This window comes from Lytechinus variegatus, chromosome 11, assembly GCF_018143015.1.
Source record: "Lytechinus variegatus isolate NC3 chromosome 11, Lvar_3.0, whole genome shotgun sequence".
Lineage (NCBI taxonomy): Eukaryota > Metazoa > Echinodermata > Echinoidea > Temnopleuroida > Toxopneustidae > Lytechinus > Lytechinus variegatus.
Window position 1 is genome coordinate 25,285,090 of NC_054750.1, and position 22,860 is coordinate 25,307,949.

Consider the following 22,860-nt stretch of genomic DNA (forward strand, 5'->3'; position numbering starts at 1 on the left):
AAGACTGGGGGGGCTGATTCAGCCCCCCCTCGACATTTTTCACGATAAATCCGCCGCACGAAATTTTTTGACCGCGTCGCTCGCTGACTTTTTAATTTCAAGTCTCGCGCAACTTTTGATACCAAAATTGTGACCCCCGGGTACGCGGTTCCAAAATTACGCAACATTTCGTAAGTGCATGCAGACCCAAAATTACTCAAAAACGTGAATTTGTGTACAATTCCAATGCAAATAGTGTTCTTAGCCAAAATTCATAAATGTATCATTATTTTTCCTTTTACTGCTTAAAATCAATTAATTTTATCTTGTTTATGGTCAAAATAAAGTCCCCGACAATTTCCATTGAAAAAACAATAAAAAACAAAAAGTCGAAAAACAAAGAAATACATAAGAAATTTAGAAAACAATAGAATACATAAGAAAATAAATGTGATTTTGAATTTTTTTAAAAATCAATTTGATCAGATGCCTATCTAGAGTATGTGAAACAAAAATTAGCATTTCAGGGGCATTATTTATTTAATTAGAGCAAACTTATGATTTTATGCATAAATTAGCATAATTAATGAGACATGAGATTTTTTGCAGAATTTGATGTTATAGTTTTGTAGATAATGCCATGGGTAACGCTTGTGCCAATTTTCGTCGCGATCGCGCGATCGACGGCCGAGATCATAAGGGGGGGCTGAATCAGCCCCCCCCCAGTCTTCTTAGGCGTTGAAATAGCCCAGTCTATTTAGGGTTAAACTGGTAGGTCATTTATCTATTCTTTTTATGATTAAGTTATGATAAATGATCGCTAAATCTCGGTTTCGTTTATTCTGGGAAGCACTGTACAACGAATCGTACACTATTTATATAATAATATAATATATGCTCCTACTCACTTTGCACATTTCTGTTATGTGGCTTCTGGTTGAAAGTAGAAAATCGGCTGTGATAACTGTGAGCTGTAAGAATATGAGCATCAATAAATATTAATGTAATCTACATTGAGACATCGGGGGAGCATTTCACAAAGCAATTGTTGCACCAACAATTGTTATAAGCTACTGCAAATCCTGGCATCTGATTGGCTGGGATCGAATTATGGGGTGTTGCAAGAAACTTGCGATCAATTACAAGACTATTTTCTGTCCACAAATCAATCATATGTCTTGCAGCTAATTGCAAATTAGTGATTGATTGCTAATCTGCTCCTTGAAACAAGAAGTTTAATCTGATTTGCTACAGCTAACATGAAACTATCAGTTGTAAAATTGCAACAGAATATTTGCAATTGATCGCAAATATATTTTCTTGCAGCAACCCCTTTGTCAATGATGAAATGCAATCCTGTTCGTCTCTACCAACACAATGATATGTCATTCTCATAAGAAGGTCACATCACCTTATGTCATAACATCCCTATGCACTTCCAAAGGACTTGGATATGGAATGAAAGAGTACATGTATGTACGTTCTCCCAAATAATTTGATATCATATTTATGTGGTATGTGTTAACGTTTGGATGATCAGTAGGTATTTTTTGCAGTGATGCAAATAACTGCAATGAATGAATCCAGATGTCAATGATGTCATAATCCTACAATGGTTGCATTAACATCCATTTCAAAACACATCTTAATTTTAGTATCAATTCTCAAGTTAATTTAATTGAAAAGGGATTTGCAAATATGTTTACTATCTCATGTAGGATTATGACATCATTGGCATCTGAATTCATTCATTGCAGCCATGCCTTAGAGAAGACTACAATTAAACATTGCACATTATACAAGTTCAGAATACTGGCTAGAATGTAACAAGAATTGTACTTACATGCTCCCACGTGTACAGGCGTAGTCTGGATATTCTGAACACTTTGGAACCAAGCACCTGGAGAGGTGCAGAGAGAGGGGCAGAGAGAGGGGCAGAGAGTGGTGGAGAGAGGGGCAGAGAGTGGTGGAGAGAGGGGCAGAGAGGCAAAGAGAACGTGCAAAGAGTGGTGGAGAGAGGGGGAGATGAGAGAGAGAATGAGAAACAATGTGCATTAGTCAAGGGCTCGAACATTGTTCACCAATTTATGAATGGATAAGATAAGTTTGAACTTGATCCCTTTTTACACAGCTATTCACCTATAAAAGACAATTGCCATTAGGTTTTGAGAAATTGTCAAGTGTCAAATATGACTCAGTCTGTGCTTCCAGACTAGGCCCATCCCTGGAGTGTGTACGGTCAGAGGCAGAAGCGGGCCATAAAGTCCCAATCGGAAAGAGCAATGACCGAGGATGCCGTGACTGGGCACACAAGTCAGCCGCTACAACGCCAACAGAGTCCATCACTTCATAATCTGAAATGCAACCCAACTGTACGTGAGCACCCAGCTAAACCGTGCATCCATAGAAGTACATACACACATGTGCACAGCCCTCAGATACACCTACACCGGACAGACATACACCCTCGCTCACATTCAAACAAAGACCATCCAACCAATAACATACACACAACCCCATGCAATACAGACATGCTCTCAAACACATTTGAATACCTTGGATGTAGGCATTTGCCTCTCGATGACTTCTCATGAAGTATTCTGCCACTTCTGCAAAGGGCGCTGTACAGCATTTGTACAAGGAGAGGCAAAACTTTCATTAGGATCAAATTTCTCTCTCTTCTAGAGTTCCAATATTTTAACAAATTGGATTTGAAGCTGTTTAATGATGGACTCTCTCGAGTCTCGACTATATTTGAGGGGAGGTTGTTCCATTCGTTGATGCATTCAAGCAAAATGAAATGGACTCACTTGCCACATCATCAAAGCCACGGTATAAAGGTTAGCCTGGCACAAAGGCAGAAGATCCTGTTTTTCAAGTCTTTGGTACGACTCTACCGGGATTCACCCAACGACCTCCCGTTCATGAGGCGGCCGTTCTACTACTGAGCCATCATGCGTGGTGTTAATTCATCTCAGATACTGAAAATATTCTCTGCATATCTATCTACGCTGGATAAGTTTCATCAAAAGCACTTACTTGTATCAACGTTGCATACGGGGGCTCCAGAAGCATCATTCTCATCAGTGCAAAGGGCATCAATCCTTTGATCCAAGACAGTATTATCACCTAGGAAAATGCATATACACATCAAAGCAAAATAGTACTTTAGTACTTCTGAGTTCAAATGAGTTAGATGCTACAATGAAAGTATGATTAATTGAATACTGTATACTTGGAGAAAATATGGAAAGTGTATAATTCATAATACTGCTTTACAGGTGATCTGTGTCTTACAAATTGTTCTTTTAACAGACCACCTCAATTCTGTATGTAGTCATTATTGATTCCTTGTTAGTTCATTGAAGACATGTTTTAGGGGAATCGAAGATAAACTTGAATCTGGGGAGCGTTTCATCAATATTTTCATAGAAAATAAACACCTTATGATCTCAGCCGTCGATCGCGCGATCGCGTCGAAAATTGGCACAAGCGTTACCCTTGGCATTATCTACAAAACTATAACATCAAATTCTGCAAAATATCTCATGTCTCATTAATTATGCTAATTTATGCGTAAAATCATTAGTTTGCTCTAATTTTTTTTAAATAAAATAATGCCCCTGAAATGCTAATTTTTGTTTCACATACTCTAGATAGGCATCTGATCAAATTGATTTTTAAAAAATTTCAAAATCACATTTATTTTCTTATGTATTCTATTGTTTCCTAAATTTCTTATGTATTTCTTTGTTTTTCGACTTTTTGTTTTTTTATTGTTTTTTCAATGGAAATTGTTGGGGACTTTATTTTGACCATAAACAAGATAAAATTAATTGATTTTAAGCAGTAAAAGGAAAAATAATGATACATTTATGAATTTTGGCTAAGAACACTATTTGCATTGGATTTGTACACAAATTCACGTTTTTTAGTAATTTTGGGTCTGCATGCACTTAGGAAATGTTGCGTAATTTTGGAACCGCGTACCCGGGGGTCACAATTTTGGTCTCAAAAGTTGCGCGAGACTTGAAAGTAAAAAGTCAGCAAGCAACGCGGTCAAAAAATTTCGCGCGACGGATTTATCGCAAAAAATGTCGAGGGGGGCTGAATCAGCCCCCCCCCCAGTCTTTTTAGGGTCTCAATGTGCAGCCTACTCATGCCTTGTGTACTGTAGGCTCTCTCGTATTGGAACAGCAAGTTTTGTATGTGCTAGTCTTTGCGTGGAGGCACAATTGTTGATCAAAGTTCCAATCAGGGTCTGTGCCTGCAGACTAGTTGCCAGTATGGCACAGTTACCACAGTTGCAAGTCCTTTATGAAACAACCCCCTGTTCAGACAGTTGTCCATGTTTTGCATAATGTGGGGGTGTTTCACAAAGAGTTACTGTGACTTGAAGAGTCGAACTTCAATTCCAAGTTGTGTGCAGTGTATAAAACGCACCGATCACCGCACTATCAAATCGTAAAGAGGACACGCGCTTCTACTTACCATCAATAGGATTGTGTGTTATACGCATTGATCAGCATTTGAGCAAAACTCTACTTAACTCTTTATGAAATCGTCCCCCCCCCCCCCCGTCTTAAAAAAAAATTGTTTCAACTTGGGTGGGTATTTGACTTATGGAGATTTGAATTAAACAGAATATGTAAGTTTTTAGTTCATTTTTTTTTAATATAGAAATTCAAAGATGCATTGTTTGGGGCAGGCAATCATTTTTTTTTTCATTTTCGGGGCTACATTTCACAAATTACTGGCTAAATCTGCAACATATATGTAGGAGAAGCTTTAACATTGCAGTTAACCCATAGGCTACGGGAACCGAGTGGCACCTATACAAAGTCTATGGGAATCAGAGAATTCAGCATCCAAGGGGTTAATGGGGATTTTCCAGGGCTCTTTATTATTTTTCCAGTGATCTTTTGATCATTTGGGGGCAAAATGGCCCCGACCCCCTGTATTTTTTTTCCATGATTTGGGGATAATTACCAACTTACCTTGGCATTTGACTACCATTGGTTGAAATTCTGCACCGGAACCATCAGCGTCGATGATGTAATAACCAGGCTGACTAAATCCAAAGTAATTGTACGCCTTGCATGATGTAAACGCTGTCAATATATCACAGATTGAGATGCATTAGATTTACAATTGACAAGACTGTTCATCAGAGAGAACATTCTTCCTCATGAGACATGCACAGACTTGAGATTAACAACTTACCGGTAGTTTCTCCTAATAAACACAATTCATTAACTTCGGTTATTTGATTTAATTAATTCAATAAAAGAATGTAGACTAAAAATAATTTTAAGTTCATCCATTGAACACAGCAGAGGAAAAGAAATAGGAAGATGATGAAAAAAAGGAAGGGGAAACGGAACAGAAGAACAAAAAGCAGACAGAGATGACGAAGGAGAAGAAAATAACTCGTAGCCTATCTGAACAGAGCCATCAAATAAATGATGTACGTCCTTTTCAATCAAACAGGGGAGCGTTTCATGAAAGGACTTGTCGGACGTTTTATCCGACAAGTCCCATTTTATCCGACAGTTACCATAGTAACAGTACCTTTCAGCCAATCAACATCAGAGAAAGATGTCAGATCTGACTACTTGTCAGATGAAAATGTTGATGAAACACTCCCCAGGTTCCCTTTTTTCTTTTCATAGAGACTCTTTAATCTAATGAACAATAATACTGTGTATACATATATATAAAGAGAGAGCACCACAATATCTGAAATAATTTATTATTATCATTACCCCGACTCTAGCTCGAGCTGCCGCCTATCCTCTTTATTAATGCCCAATAATCCCTTAAGCTGGCATCCTTCCTATATCACTCCCCAATGGTAATATCTCACTAGGTGGTTTCAAACCGCCTCGATCACAAGAATCCCCGTTAAATTACGAGAACTTTTTTTGGCTAAAAAATACCCATTAATTATTCCAGCATTCACACCTCCCCGAAGGGTATGTTTTGAGGATAAGTTCCCGGAGTTACGAGCATGCGCAGTATGGTCTGATAAGCAGGCAAGGCGCGAGATTCAAATTCACTAGCCCAGCAGCCACCCACACCGCCGCGCCCACCTACACGCTGGGCTAAAAGTTCCCGTAATTTGCTTTCACATTACCAAAATACCTGCGACCTTGGAAAAATCTCCGCGAAAAATCTCGTAATTTCGCCAAATACCTACTATTTAGCGCATATTTTCTTTCGGGAAAATTATACGTAGTTTGCTTTCACATTACCAAAATACCTGGTATTTTCTGATCGGGGTAAATTTCCCGATCAGAGAATACTTGGAACTGACAAACTTCGAGGCAGTCTGAAACCACCTAATGTACTCACCAGCTATAAAGTATGTTGTGCCCATATACTCGTTCAAAATGAAGGGGAACTTGTACATTATTTTAGTCCCATCCGAAAGAGAAACTTGCTGGTCTATGTAAAAGGTCCGTAGTCCAGGTGCAGCTTTCGAGAGATCAAAAATCAAGCAATAAATATCAGAGATATATATATATTTAGAATTGTCAGTTATTTCAAGCTTTAAGGATCCCCAATATCTGCATAACTATTCTGAATCATACTAGACTATACAATCAAAATGAAATATCTACAATTTTATTCGTAATATGAAACCTATTCAAAATCATGAAATGGGATGAATATTACAGGATGCAATCTTTGTCCTTAGGTTTCTGATATCCAATCACTAAATTTGTTCAATATGTGTTCATACATGTATAGGCCCTTTTTCAAAGAAAAATAGCAACATCGGAGTTTAATACTTTGTAGCTTCCATCCGCACATTTTTTGCTCTTTTATCTCTCCAAATCAGTGGCATCTCTAGCAGAATTAGACATTACTTTGAACAAGCTCACCGCACAAACAATAAGGGACCGGCCATGAAATTTTATTGGCCCGTATTCTGAACTTGGGTTCAAATTAAACCCTGGTTTAAAGTTGTGGTTTAACTATGGAGAGCCAAGTGGAACAGAAATCCCTAAAAGTACACATTCATTTATTAACTCATATGACACCCAAATTGTTCATAATTGTCTGGGAATGATAAATGAAGTATCTTTCTTCATTATGAAAGCAAAATAGTAAACATAAGAAATATACATTAGAAACAGAATTTTTGGCTTCCCATTATTTTAGCACAGAGTTAGACAGTGGTCTAAGTTAAACCTGACTTCAGAATATGGGCCAATGTGTCTAGCCCGGCCAAAGGTCTGTTGCAGAAAGAGTTGCGTTTAAACGCAAGCCAAAAAATTAGTCGCAAGTCCCAAATGTGCGCTGCTGATTGGTTGAAAATCAAGTTGCGCACGATTTTCAGAGTTGCGATTGATTGCATCTCTTTCTGCAATGGGCCCCAGATCTGCTACTGCTACTTATATACATTATTTTGGCAAATTTGAAAGAAGTTACAGTCCACTGACGGCAAACTTACCAAGAATGTTGACTAGAGTATCTCTGTTTTCATGAGCCGTAGCAAGGAAAGTGAGGTGCTGTCGATGTGAGAAATCCAGTGGCCCGTTCTCATGTAGCTTGACGGTAATATAACCAAATGCGTTGGTATTAGGGACTGCAGCAGCATCATGGTTAATGGTAGCAAATTGAATAAATAGAAACAAGATTTATTGATTGGATTTATTTTATTTTATCTTATTTCTGCATTCAAGATAAATAGGCAACATAACATCTAGGTGGTACATTTAAGTTTTATTCATTTTATTTAAGATGAATACATATCCATTCCAAATTTTGAATCCATATTCTTCATCAGTATCTCTTATTGTCCACCTGGGGGGTGTTTCACAAATATTTCAGTACGACTTGGAGTTGCACTTACATGTAAATTCCTCATTGAGTGTGGTATAAAAGGCATGGCCGCATTGGTCAGATCATGCAAAGAGGACATGTAATATTGTGTATTGATCAATGACATTTCGCGTTGAATATCATGTATGCATCATCATTTAATTGTGACTCTGTAGGTCATAATTGAATCTTTGTGAAACACCCCCCTGGTATTTAACTTTTCAGAATGACTCATGCATTGACGTCTAGATGCCACTTTGTCCATTTCCAAACAATTTTTCACTCTTTCATATCTCTCTTTTCCTACATGCTAAGGACTTTTATCAAATTGTTATGGATAGTTAAAGTTTCTCTTTAAAATTGACTCATAAGCATTTTGCTTATAATATCTGGCCCCGACATAATTATTATATCAATATGAATTATGTCTATCTATTGCTCTAATGTTAACATAATTTGTCATTTGATCAATCATTTTGTATGTTGGGTTTTTTTTATTTAATGATTACTGTTATTTTCTGATATGAATTAGCAATAAATTAAGAAACACCTGCTAAAAAAAATAATGTTAAAACACGTGCTTTGAAAACAAATGATGTATTCATTCTTTTAATTCCATTCCATGAACATGTTACTTACAATTTTCTTGCACTTCAGGCAAATTGTAGGCCTCAATATCTGCTTCTAGCTTTGGAAGATCCATGTCATCACCAAACAATACAAAACTTGAATCCATTTTCAGCACTCTGATAGAGCTTACGGATGCTGTGGAAATACGAAAGTGGGGGAATAAATTCCCCTGATTATCAAATTTATAAATATGTGAATAAATGTAAATGTATTTCTGGAACAAATTGTTTTTGGAAGATGGATTTTATCATGTTATAATCTGAATTACTCATCAAAAAATGTCTTCTTAATTCTTACTGATTTAATCAAACATCTTTTGAACTTTATCCCTTATCCACTGTAGTGTTGATTATTGGAAAGTCAATATCTGTATATATTTTGTATTATAGTGTAAATAAATTTGTGTTATATAGTTGATGCTGATACGTGCCGCTCTTGTCATAGTACATTACGTGCACCAAATTCATGCCTGTTGTCATTGTTTAGTATGGCATTTTATTCACGAGTCCACTGTCTTTTATTATTGAGTCCACTCTTCAAAACAGTAGACTCGTATTTAATAGCGTACTTAACCATGGAAACAGGCGTCAAATTGGCACACTGTGACAAAAGCGCACATCAGTATTGGACACTTTTCAGTATACGTGGTAAATTAAGCGTAATTCATACAGGAAATCTGGGTTCAACCAATGGTTTTCAAAACCACTTACAGGAATTTGGACCTTTGACATCAGAAGAACATTTATAAAGTTATTTTTTTGTACTTAAAATTACTTGGTTCTTCCCATTCAAAGTGGAGAAGAACAGACTTGATCCTGATCTAATAACAATAATAAAAAAAAATCATAATAATGATAATCTTAACAATGATGATATAAATATATATAAATAACAATGAAATGGAATAAAACAAACAGACTGATAATCAGAAACTCACAGTGAGATCTCCGCATTTCTTCATCTAAGTCTCTAGCTGTTTAAAAAAAAAAGCAAAAACAAAGTACAGTGTATGTTTAACGCATGTAGATCACTTTATCAATTAACTTATGAATGCAAAATAACTATGTTACATGTAGTTTGCATTACATTCAAAGCATTGATTTTATTTGTAGACTACCATCATGGTAGTTGGTTATTGCACCCATACATATCTTGAGTTCCTAATGCAACATTGCAGAGTTTTTGCTCCACGGCGTACAGAGGATTCAAGAACACAGTCAAAAGTATTGAACTTGCCCGGCAAATGACAATGAGCAGCTGGGAGGACTTCGTCAAAAATTGGTGAACCCGAATGGCAGTTTCATCACAAGTTGACACCAAAAAGGTTTATCCATACCACAGGGTTCTGTTAAGTTCAGATCACCAATGGAGTCGCCCTCTATGTTTTGGACTAGATGCTTTTGTGCCCCACACATTCTTGAAAATCGCTCCACCTTTTTGTTGATCCCAAATCAACCAACTGAGGCATCCAAATCCTTATTTTCTGAATGAAACCCCCAACTACAAAAGACAATACTGCAATGATCTAAAGATATACTAGGCATATTTTCCTGGCTAGTCTAGCTTGCGACTTCATTGACACCCGGGCCCCATCTTTACAAAAAGTTCTGATTTATCCGATCAATCTCATCTAATGGAAATCCATCAGTGTCATGATATTTTCTTCAGGAAACATGCACAATGTCCTTTGAAAACAAAGAGAAGCATACTGAACTGACAAGAAAACAGAGAATGCATGAATATACATCATATCTAGAAAATATTTTGAACAAAAAAGAGATGTTGCTGGCCTTCCATACTTCTGATTGATGGTATCAATCGTAACTCTTTTTAAGATGGGGCCCAGATAACATGGTGAGAATAGGAATCATGCGTGCAACAGTTCCTCCGCATACCGGTAAACCCTTATTTATACGTCTCATGGGTAGTTTTGCTCAGCTGGTTTTCACTGAATTAGTGAGAGCCCTGACCTATACTTACTTCTTATCTGGGATGCTCCAGAACGAACAGCGGCATGGAAAAAGCTTCCTCCCCTTAGTTGAGCTAAAATATCAAACAAAGAAGATGAAGACTGTATTAGGATACAACTAAACAAGAGATGCTTTGAATGAATCATGTAGTAGTTTATCAATAAAACATGACCATGGATTATTACAGGAAGTATACTGGAGAAGAAAGATGCACATTAAAATTGGGGGAGCAGTTCACAAAGATTTCAAATACAATGACTATTTTGCCCTGAGGCAATCAAAATGCAAGAATTTCAGTAGCTTATAACAACTGAAAATCCTTGGCTTTTTGTTTCATGAAATTATCCCCTTTTTACCAGTAGGATAAGACAATATTATGCAAAGTACATATTCTCTCCTTATTAAAATGATAAATTTGTTTAATTACAAGTTGCAAAATATCATAGCTGGCAGTAAACTTGTATGGCCAAAGAGAACAAAGAATACCCGGTAACAGAAAAGTACTTCAAACATTCACGTTGTGTAATGATTATGTAATGATTGTGTCATCGTCACATAGAAAAAAAGAAAAAGGACCTTGTGGATGGTCCATAAACAGAGGAAGCAGAAGAGTTTTGACAGTGGAGGGGCTGAGTCAGAAAGGGGGGCTGCACGATGACCATGTAAATAACCACAACAGAGAAAAATATGGAGCAAATTGCGATGCTATACCAGGAAAATTATACTCTGCACATTGCAAAATATTAAAGAAGGTGATTTTTAATTTAGTAGACTATTACTGAAAAAGGTGTGAGGCTCAGCCCCTATTAACCCCTATTAACCCCTTGGAGACCAAGCCCACATTTAAATGAAGGGTAAACATGTGTCATAGCAAAATCATTCAGTTCCAAATGGGTTAAATACCTGTATCATAAAGACTTATTCTTCTTGCATTTATAAACACTCAGGCATGCCCTGTATGGTTTATTTCCAACTGGTCTAATGCCAATTCGTTTAATTACCCACTCGTCGACTATCATTTGGTCTATCATCAATTCGTCCACCATCCACATGGTCCAATTGCCATTTCGTCCACTCAACATTTCGTCTAATAACCAGTTGGTCCAATAGCCATTTAGTCCATAAACCATTTGGTCTAATTGTATAAGTGTTAATTGGGCGAAATGAATGACAAGAATAAGGGTATTAGACCAACTGTTTATTAGACGAAATGGTCATAGACGATCTGGGGATTAGACTAAGTGATTATTGGACCAAATGGTTAATGGACCGAATGGTTGATAGACAAAATGTTGATGGACCAAATGGTATTATACTAAATGAAGGTAGACCACGTGATGAGTGGATGAGTTGGCAATAGACGATTCGACAGTTTACCCCCTGTATCCAGTACACAAAGAAAAAAATAACTCTGGATATAAGAAAGTACCTGCTATTTCTGCCGGTGTTCTTTGTTGTTCTCCTGCAGTATCTACATCTAGAGGTAGAAACAAGAAAAAGATTTGAGTGATATTACACTGCACACCCAGTCCTCACCCAACTCTAAAACGTACACCTGGGCCACATAGCGGTTTGTATAATTTTTCTTGATCAATTTTCCATGAGGCAACGGTTTGTTGGAGTTGAAAACCATCACTTATTTTTAATTGTTGGGCAATGGACAAAAACTGTTGCATCACCCATCCAAAAAATCAGTATATAACCTTGCAAGTGCAGCTCCCAAACAACCACGCACTGGGGAAATGCGTCTAGTAGTATTTTTTGCTCATTTCCTCTTGATCTGTAGAATAGCAGATTTTGGCAGTCAGTTATTTTGGTATAAGATAGCTACTCGTCGTATACACATGTAGCGTATGCCTTAGCACAAGGCTAACTCATTTTCCTTCTGGCGTAAATATTTACATCTGAATGGTGTAAGTCTTACAACCCAAATTAACACAAAAACTATTTTTTAATATAAAACAAGTTTGCAGGATTCTGGAACATTCAGTTATACAACATGCAATTGTACACAGGGGTGACAAAATTTGACACACATTTTACAAATGATTATGATATGAAGGTGATATAAACATCTCTACAATAGTCTTACTATCAATACTTACAAAGTTAATCAAAATCATATTTAAAAAAAAATCTTATGGGCTAGATTTTTTTACTTTCCACCAATTTATTATAGAGGGCCTCACCACCCTAGGAGGCATGGGAACCTCAATAAGGTTGAAAAAGCTGCCAAAGTTGTCAGACTTGACCTTATTCAGACAATGTACAAAATCCAGATATTCAATCAAAATTTTCCCTTTAGTGATTTTTGCTATATTTTTTTTTATTTAATCACTATTTATTTTGTATTTTGTTATATGAAATATGAAGTATTCAAATTTTCTCCTTACTGCCCTGTGAAACAAAGTTTTATTCCTCAATATAATCTGCAATAAAAAATAACTAATGTCAATCAAAAATAATCAGAACTAAAAGGAAAAAACACAATATCACTAGACAATTTGCCTTGTTGCATTTGTGTGTTAATATCGCGGGTGCCAACTTTCTACAAATGCAGCACCCAGACCAGAATTGCTATTGCCGCCTATATAATATGAGGTCAATACTGTTATGTCCTGACCTCATTTGGTACTAGAAGAGGGCCTTGAATTCCGCTCACAATATATTTTTAAAGCGCTGCCTCTGGCTCAGGTGAATAAGAAAATAGGCCCCAAAAAGTCCCAGAGATTAAACAAAATGATATCATGGACATGGAATCAATAAGAATCTAATATTAGAGCCTAATTTTACATGGTCTAAAAAAGTATTGTCTTAAATTATTAATCAAAAAGTGATGTTTTAACTTTAAATAAAACTGTAACATACATACATGTAGAGGATCTATTTTTTTTAAGTATTTTGGGGGAAAGTGACTGGCCTGTGTAATTCAACCCACAAGTGAGCTAAGAGTCTTCTTAAGCCCTGGCAGAGGGCAGGTAGAAAAAGGGGGATGGAATTGCTTGATAAGGTGATAAAGCCACAGGTGGTAGCCACCATGCTCCTTAACGTCGGACACTCCGTTAATATCCTACCCTGGTAGATTTCCATGGTAATGACTCCCCCCCCCCCACCTCACGAAAAAGACAGACAAAAGGAAAACAAAAGGAAGGAAAATGAGAGAAATAAAAGAATTAAGAGAAGAGGGGGGAAAGGAAAGAGGAAAAAATAAAAAAGTGAAGGAACAGGAAGGAAGGGGAGAGTGGAAAGTAAAGGGTGTTATAGAAAAAGAGAAGGAAAGGGGGATGGGGAAAAAGGGAAGGAAAAAGAGAAAAATAGAATAAAGACAAAAGGGAGAGGGGAAAGAAAAGATAAGAGGGAAAAGAATAGGGAAAGGAAGAGATGGAAGAAATGGCAAAGGAGAGGGAGAACAAAGAAAGGGGAGTTAGATAGAAAAATAAGAGAGGACGAATATAAGAGAAAAGAGGGAAAAGAAAGGGGAATGAAGATAGGGGAGAAGATAGAGCGGAAAGGAAGGTGGGGAGAAAAGGGGAAGAAAAACAATAAGGGAGGAGGAAATGAGGAAAAAAGAATGACGGAAAAGGGAGATATGAAATTTAAAAAAAAGTTTAAAAAAGAGGGAGAGAAGGGAAAGAAAAAAGGGGGAAAAGATTAGATATAGAGAAATGAGAGAGGATAGAAAAGGGAGGGAATAGAAAGAGAGAGAAGACACATGCTCAACAGAGAAGGGAAATGAAGAGGGGAGAGGAAATGAAGAATAGGGAGAAAAAGAGAAAGGAAAACAGACTGCACCCTGATCGCATCTTAACAGAACATACGTCCAGGCGTTAGCAGGGTAGAGTTGTTTTTCTACCTCACTTCCACCCACTCATGGTTTCAAATCGTCTCGTGTGTGAAGGATTCATATGCACCTGGTGCACGCGAATCTTTCACACCATTTTTACTAAAATAACTGACTTTACATCATAGCTATGACTTATAATTTTTCTATAACACTTACCGAACCATATGGATCGTTTGTTGAATTCTCTTTGTTGTTTGTTTTAATAAAATAAGAGCATTTTTCGTGATCTTCACGTAGATGCCTCTTGATCAGCGTTGATATCAACTTTTGCCTAAAGAGGGCGCGCAATATTATTCACCAAGCCGGTAGGCACTTAAGAACCAAGTTTGAAAGGATACTCGTAAAATTATGTCACTCTCGCCGATGAATATTCATTAGATCGTGGTCGTGCGTGTTCAATACACACCGAGTGCGTGCATGCAGAGTTTGTATTGAACACGCACGACCAGGATCTAATGAATATTCATCGCGAGAGAGTGACATAATTTACGAGTGTCCTTTCAAACTTGGTTCTTAAGTGCCTACCGTACCTTTGTTTACGGTGTTGCAAGCTAGCTGCATTCTAGGCGATCAGCATTATTTTCTTGCTCGTTCAATCCACTTTCATCATCATCTTGTCAAAAGATGGCGTACTTTACCAATAAGTATATACATGAGATGCAACCTGTTGATTTTTGGTACAATTTCCTATTACGCGCTGACGACTTGAATTGAGAATGTTCGATACGAAAAATTGCTTTTCGATTGTTGTTTGCGTACTTTCCACCGCAGTATTAAGGACGGATCGAACGGAGTATCCTGGTTGAGACTTGGAGGTAAGCGATAAAAACAGTTTTATAAATAATTTCCAATTCATTTTTTTTTTTAAACTAAAACTATTAAAAAGAAATCATTAGTGGAGAAATACTGAAACGTTTGGCGTTTTTTATTCCCTCACATTCGTGTGATGAATGAAAACGTCAAAGTCCACTATGAAACCACATGCGTTGTGCGAGGTTAGTATCTAACCTCGCATGTTGTGTGAGTGACTTCCACCCTGGTCTGAGCAATCGAGCAGGCTAAAATTTGGAAAAATCCTTCCCGACACAGTCCTGCTAGCTCAGTAGCTGCTTTCCTCCCAGTGGGAGCATCTTAATACTATAATAGGAATAACCCTGCCTTTGTCGGGGTAGGGCAGTCAAAAAAGTGTCTCTTAAGACGGGGCTACGCTCACAGAAAGTGTCATTTTATGAAGTGAGAAATTCCGGGAAAAATCAGGGAAGACGAAGTTGATGTCAAATTCTCAAAATTGGATATTTGTATTTGTAATGGAACATCTAAAATTTTGCTTGTTCACTCGCTTGCAATTCTTTTGCTTGATACGCCGTATTTTGGTTTTATGCCCCTGGCCCTCACCACACACACAGATATCAGATATAAAAAAAAATTGAAAATGTCATTTTGTGTGCATTGCAATACGAGAAATATAACACAACACAGCAAAATTCAGCATGCGTGGGACTGGGATTGTGCAAAAACTGTTCTCAAAACATTGCAAGCTAGACCTCATTACTATGCGCCTATACATACCATAATTTCTTTTAATGCAACATGATGCCGAAATTTCACTGCTTTTTCATCCAAGTCAGATTACGAAATACATGCATTATCAGGAAACATGTCATGTGAACAAATATTTCTGATCGACTCTGAAATAATTTCATACTGGCATTGATTTACCGCTTCTCTTTGTCGCCCTCTTGTGTCAGAATACAATGATTCCGATGTCGTCAATAATAGTTTTGAAAAGATAAATTAAATTTAAAAAATAAAAAGCATAGATATGTGCATGTCAGGGGCCACGGAACGGTTTTCAAAGTGGGGGGCTGGCCATGCTAAAAATCACAATCATATGGTCAATTTTACGATTGTTTTGGAAAAAATTAAGTGAGTGGGCTGAAGCCAGTCAATTCGGATATGGGCCAGGTTGCTCTTGTGTTTAAAAAGAAAAATTTGTGAACCGTTTCTGTTCTATATATTCTCAGGGAATTGGTGGGGGGAATTTTCGCCTAACCAGTACGTGTTTCACTCTTTATTTCTATCGCAACTTGATCACTCATTGATTCCAACAACATGATGAAAATTAAGATGGTTTCAAACCTACCTCCTCGAGTTCGCACAATAGCTACATCCGCATCTACATGCAAGTAAAAACAATTTTAAAAAAGAAGGTTTGTTAAAACAGTAGTTCTCGTGTATAGGCCTGTTTACCACCTAGAACCATGCACTTTCAAATATGTTCACTCAACAATCTGCCCCCAAAATGGCAAAAAGGAAGCGGGTAGGACGAAGGACAAATCAAACGACCTGAAGTGACGCCATAGGGGACCGGGGGCGATCACTCCTACAGGTCTCCCGGTGATGAAAAATCTGCACCGTTACTGAGCCAAAAATAAAATCTAACCTCCAAAACTGGATAAACCATAATCCTTGTCATTACATTATTCTGAACCAAAAACTCTATTACGATCCTAACTCTAGCCTTACGCCCTCTGAGATATTAAGATATTTTAGCAAATGTCGTGTCACCGAAAATACGGGGGCGGGCTCAGAGGGTAAAAGTGAAGAGACAACTGAGAGCATTTAAAAAAAGGTATTATTACGACCGTAACACGGATATAAAACTGGTAGTACCCCGTAGAACCCCTATGAAAGTAAATTGCACCTGCCCCCTCCCACTCTCCCCCATACGCGGCGGAACCGGGGGGGGGACAGGGGGACAGATCCAAAAAAAATTGAGGTGGGGGGACGATCCCCCCTAATTTTTTTAGCTGATAACCTTTTCTTTTTTTTTTGCTTGTCAATTGGCTTCCACGGCCAATGCTCTCCCCTATTTTTAATAGCTTATAGATGCTTTCCATTAAAAAGCATCAGGGGAGCGTTTCATCAATATTTTCATCCGACAAGTTGTCAGATCTGACATCTTTCCATGAATTTGATTGGCTGAGAGGCACTGTTCCTATCATGCCTATGGTAACTGTGGGATAAAATGGGAATTGTCGGATAAAACGTCCGAAAAAGTCTTTTCATGAAACGCTCCCCAGGCCTGTATATCGGTGACTTGGTGCTTTGAAATAAACACAAACAAAATTTAGCCCAAGCCTATATACAATTCATATCAATTTTAAAAAATACAAACAATTTTGTTGTACCATATAGCAGGTTTAATATCCAAAAGTACCTTCAGGGGCGGACCCAGGATTTTCCAAAAGTGGGTAGGGGCACGTTTTCCCATGGAAAAAACATTTATGAATATAGGCCTACATGTATTGAGACAATATTTGACAGGTTAGTAAAAACCCAATAGCCAATAGTGTTTAAAGTGCCATAGTCTATGCGGGGAAGATTTTTTTTCATGAATTGCTTGGCAACAAAACCAAACATTTTTTTTTTTTCTTCCAATATCACAGTATGTCAATATGTCAATGTCAATGGTTAGTTACATGCAGTATAATACTCACCTCCTCTTGGTACTTGGTCATCTGTATTAATAATAATAATATTTGAAAGTTATATAGCACATAATAGTCAAAAGACTCTCTATGTGCTATACAAAATATATTTGATAACTAATACATTAAATCTTATCTGAATTATACAATAAACCTAAACCTAAATCCTAAAAATACTTAAAGAGATGGTCTGGGCTGAAAGTATATAAAGTTTAATAAATAGAGTAGAATTCACTGAGCAAAATGCTGAAAATTTCATCAAAATCGGGTGGCAAATAACAAAGTTATTGAATTTTAAAGTTTAGCAATATTTTGTAGAAACAGTCGTCATGAATATTCATTAGGTGGGCTGATGTCACATCTCCGCTTGTTCTTTTGTATTTTATTATATGAAAATAGGTTTATTCATTTTTTTTCCTCCAAGAACTAGATAAATTGGATTGACATCTGATTTAGTGTATTAGATATTTATTGCTGCAACTTATCTCATTATAAGGGAGACATATTATTCATACAAGTATGAAATAATGAAAAAATATTATTTTATGGAATAACATAAGAAAACTGAGTGGAGATGTGACATCATCAGCCCACTAAATGAATATTCATGACGACTGTTTTCACAAAATATTGCTAAACTTTAAACTTCAATAACTTTATCATTTGTTATCCGATTTGAAATTTTCGGCATTTTGATCATTCAGTGAATTATTAAGATATAAATATTTTCAGCCCTGACCATCCCTTTCATACACATTAGAACAAATTAAATCAATACATAAAAGTTACAACACTAATGAAATGAAAACTTATTGAACAACATGATATATTTAACATTATAAAATTATTGACACAATAATGTATATGAGAAGGGTTTTCGTATAAAATACAAATAAAATACTGTTAATTGATGACAGAACTTTGTTATTTCTTGATCATATTTTTAGTCAGTGTTTGAACAATCAAATTTAAGAGCAACTTTTATTTTTTATATATATTCTTTGTTTTTGGTAAATTGCCCTTGCCACACACACAACACTCACTTATGCAAGGTTATGAGATAGGCCTAACTTATTTTTTGTGCATATACGACAAAAAAGTTTTGAACTTTTTTTTATATATATTCTTTGTTTGAAATTCAAATACCACACGCCTAGCGAAGTTGTCTTTATAACTTCTTCAAACTCTTTGTACGCACTGATGTGTGAATGAGAATTCATCTAAATTACACAATATGAAAGAAGAGGCCCTAAGCTTTACAATGATAGATCGTTTGTCTATATATCATGTTTGTGATAAAGTTATGATAAATTATCTATAATAATTCTGGGTTTCAGGTTTAATATTTGGGGGATGTATTTGATCATTCTTGACTCACCTTCCTCCACAAAACTGGCGGATGCTGCATTATGAAATGTAAGAAAGAAAATGTCAATCACTTTATGCTTTAATAATGAGTGAGTTGCTATAATCTTCCACGGAAGGGGGAGAAGGGGTTTTATTGGAGGGAGTGGGTGTCGCTAAAGGCGCTATATAATTATATTAAACTCTTATGATCTATTCCGCGAAAAGGTATGCCTACCTATATGGTCAAGCCATTATTAGGTAGAAGGCAAGAGTGTGAGTCCATTTTTTTTCAAATTCGCGACGAAACTGTGAGAAAATATATACTGTCTATACATAAAATTTCAGAAGTATACTCAACGTTTAGGAAGAAGGGAAACATTTTTCATCATCATAATTAGCATGGTTTCAGGGGGGCTTTTCGTTGGGGCAAGGAGGCAAAGGAAGACATTTTAATAAAAAAATATAGGGAAAGAAGAAAACTTAAGAGTATAAAAGATTGATTTGGTCTTATAATTGATATGGTTTCGTTGATCAATAGATACAGTCAAACATGATTGTGTATAGCGGTCACCGAATGGAAACAAAAGTGGCCACGCACTGTAGACATGTGGCCACTGTAGACAGTCGTCCACTATAGACAGGTTGGCGGTCATCTTGAATTTATCATGAACTGGACCGTTGTACAGTATGGGTTTTATTATATGAGTTATTTTTTAAATATAAAATCCCATACCTAGATCTATTCCAATCCACCAAATCAAATACTTATGTAGATTGTATATGTTAAGAGTAAGATTCGTGTTTAGATGCAGCTGCAAGTGTCAGGACTAGCAAATTCAATTACTGTCAGAGTCAAAAGCTCCAGAGAAGCTGATTTCAGTGGTCAGTATATATTGACCGAGGGACGCAAAATGAGTGGTCACTGATCGCATTATAGGCAGGTGGCCACTATAGACAGGGTCTACAACGCATGAATTTCCTGTGGGGGATTTGAAGTGGTCACTATAAGCAGGTGGCCACTATAGACAGGTGGCCGCTAAGACAGGTTTGATTGTATATACAGTACATTCATCATAATAAAAATACATGTTCATATTCAATACAAAAAAAATCAAACCAAAAGGATCTTTAGTACAAAACAAAAACAGATGCAAAATAAGAAAAAGATAGAAAAAAAATAGAATTGTGATATTCTGTTTTCAGTTATATATTTGAATGATAATTTGTCTCCTGATACAAGCAATATTGGGCTAAATTTTTTCTGCTGTTAATGATATGTAGCGTCTTTAAGCGATTAAGTTTTCTACTGTTTAAATATTTTACATATTAATCGAAAAGATAGAATGTCTACATACTCTTATGATCCTGTGAACCAGATTGTGTCCTTAGTTTAACCAATATTCCGACAGGAATGTTTGTGCTTCCAGTCCGCACTGAATAGAAGAATCAAATAAAAGATCATCATGGGAGGCTTTTCAATAATAACAACAAGAAGGGTGATAATGATAATGGTAAGTAAAATTATAATAATATTAATAATAATAACATTGATAATAGTAATAAATGGTACTAGTGTGCCAGGCTTGCTTTAATAAATATTTTATTGTTTGTAGGGCTAATGCAAGTCTTAAAACATATGTTTTAACACAGATTTGAATCTGTACATCGAAGTTTGTTATTGATCTGATATCATATAGGATGTTTGGGTGCAATTTCTCAAAAACTTCTATGACCAAAGGTCTTCGATTTGCTGGTAATTCAGATACTAGGAGATCCTTTGATTGTGGACGAAGATTTTTACTGGGTTGACGTTTCTGATTGAGATCACCCCTCTCTTTTCTTTTATTTCTTTTTCTTCAATTGTTTTCTTAGTCGTGAAAATTTTGTGCGTCCCTGGTATCCCATACACCCCATAAACCATCTGTATGCCAGTGCCTTTGTACCTGTATAAATATAGTGTGATGAACAAATAAACAAATAGATAAACAAATGAATAGATAAATGAATAATTAAATGAATAAATAAATAAACAAATAAATGAAGAAAGAAAGAAAGAAAGAAAGAAAGGAAGGAAGGAAGGAAGGAAGGATGGAAGAAAGGAAAGGAAGGAAGGAAAGAAAGAAAAAAAGAAAGAAAGAGAGAGAAAGAAAGAAAATGAATAAATGAATAAATAAATAAATAAATAAATAAATAAATTTATTTATGAATTGATAAATAAATAGATAAATAAATGAAAAGATAAAAGATAAATAAATAAATAAAATGAATAAAGAAAGAAAGAAAGAAAGAAAGAGATAGATAGATAGACAGATAGATAGATAAATAGATAGATAAAAAAATAGATAAATAGATAAATAAATAAATAAATAAATGAATTAATAACAAAAATAAAATTAACAAATTAACAAAAAAATGAATTAATAAATAAATAGATAAATGAATAAAAGATAAATAAATAAATAGAATGAATAAATAAATAAATAAACAAATAAATACATACATAAATAAATAATAAAACAAAAATCACCTGACGTTTGTCTTGTCCTTGTTGGGCTTTGAGCAGTTTCGGCATCTAAAAAAATTGTAAGGGTTTGTAGCTTCAAGTATATACACACACACATATATATATATATATACATATATAAATGTGATCAATCTTGGCGATGTACGTGTACAGGTTTCCTTCATCAAGTATATATATATATATATAGGTATATGGAATTATTTTTCAAAAATAAATTAATGGTACAATCACTTTGGTTCCACACTCAATGCCCTACTCTCCCCCCCCAACAAATTTGCGTAGATGTGTCGATCAACAACTGACCAAACCATATACAGATCTAACTTTCACAATCACATGAAAGACCAATTGTCTAAATACTGTTCATAATGAAAATCTACAAGCAATAATATTATCTTCATGGACATTTTACGGCATAGCATTGTTCATATTACATGTCTTAAATTTTATGGATATATGAAACTGATACGATATAATAATTCAAATTTTTAATTTGTTGATTACTTTTTTCATATATTAACTTTCATTGATATAATTTAGTTCGGACTATTCTAAATTATAAAGCATATTACCTCCTATTTCTGCGTCAGTTTTTATCGGGGTCAGAAACAAAGCAGACAAACTCACTGTCGATTTCTGATTGAATGTACCTGTCAGAAAAGAAAAAGATAAATATATTCATCTAACCTTACCATTGTGTCTTGGTGCAGGGTGACCAGATTTCACGAAATGAAATACGGGACAATCGCTAAAGCGTTCTGTATCGAAAAATCTAATCAAATCCCGGAGCTTAGGCCTACGTAACCATGGTAACGAGGGCACTGTGAACGATTTTTTTTTTTAATTTCATTTTTATTTTTTTTAAATAGGAGGTGCTGGTTTGTAAGATAAAAAGGACAAGCGAAAAATGTTTTAATTACAAAATAAGGGAGATTTTGGTTAAATTTTCACTTTTTTTAACACACCTGATTTGCAGGGGATACTGCCTTTAACACACGTAGGACCCCCAGAAAATCCTTGGGGGCTGAAACACCCCAGCACCCCCAGCTTACCTTTGCTTGGTAAACTTGATGATATCATAACTTTCTTATTTTACATCCGATTCGATGAAATTATCAGTGCAATGCTATTTGGATTTTTCTCTGTTCATTCAAATCAGCACTTGTGTATTACCTGTTCCAACTCTGCCATTCCTTGTTTGAGGTGCTTCAACTTCGCTATCCCCAGTTTCGACAGTTGGAGCTA

General features: G+C 35.9%; 1 protein-coding gene across 4 annotated transcripts in view; it reads right to left on the minus strand.

Annotated features, from left to right (window-relative positions):
* LOC121423414 overlaps window positions 1–22,860 on the minus strand; it is a 155,926-nt gene that overhangs the window by 89,701 nt on the left and 43,365 nt on the right. For 3 of the 4 annotated variants that reach the window (XM_041618742.1, XM_041618743.1, XM_041618741.1), the window contains 17 exons: window positions 22,789–22,857; window positions 22,188–22,265; window positions 21,619–21,663; window positions 20,447–20,524; window positions 19,123–19,146; window positions 17,754–17,774; window positions 16,397–16,429; window positions 11,839–11,886; window positions 10,420–10,482; window positions 9,377–9,412; window positions 8,449–8,574; window positions 7,439–7,573; window positions 6,334–6,456; window positions 4,977–5,090; window positions 3,019–3,108; window positions 1,823–1,879; window positions 888–950 (listed from right to left, as the gene is read on the minus strand). In XM_041618742.1, the coding sequence (XP_041474676.1) occupies window positions 888–950; window positions 1,823–1,879; window positions 3,019–3,108; window positions 4,977–5,090; window positions 6,334–6,456; window positions 7,439–7,573; window positions 8,449–8,574; window positions 9,377–9,412; window positions 10,420–10,482; window positions 11,839–11,886; window positions 16,397–16,429; window positions 17,754–17,774; window positions 19,123–19,146; window positions 20,447–20,524; window positions 21,619–21,663; window positions 22,188–22,265; window positions 22,789–22,857 (1,203 nt within the window). Of the gene's footprint in view, window positions 1–887; window positions 951–1,822; window positions 1,880–3,018; window positions 3,109–4,976; window positions 5,091–6,333; window positions 6,457–7,438; window positions 7,574–8,448; window positions 8,575–9,376; window positions 9,413–10,419; window positions 10,483–11,838; window positions 11,887–15,822; window positions 15,907–16,396; window positions 16,430–17,753; window positions 17,775–19,122; window positions 19,147–20,446; window positions 20,525–21,618; window positions 21,664–22,187; window positions 22,266–22,788; window positions 22,858–22,860 lie in introns of those variants that run through there. The other variant, XM_041618745.1, reaches the window with a different exon arrangement.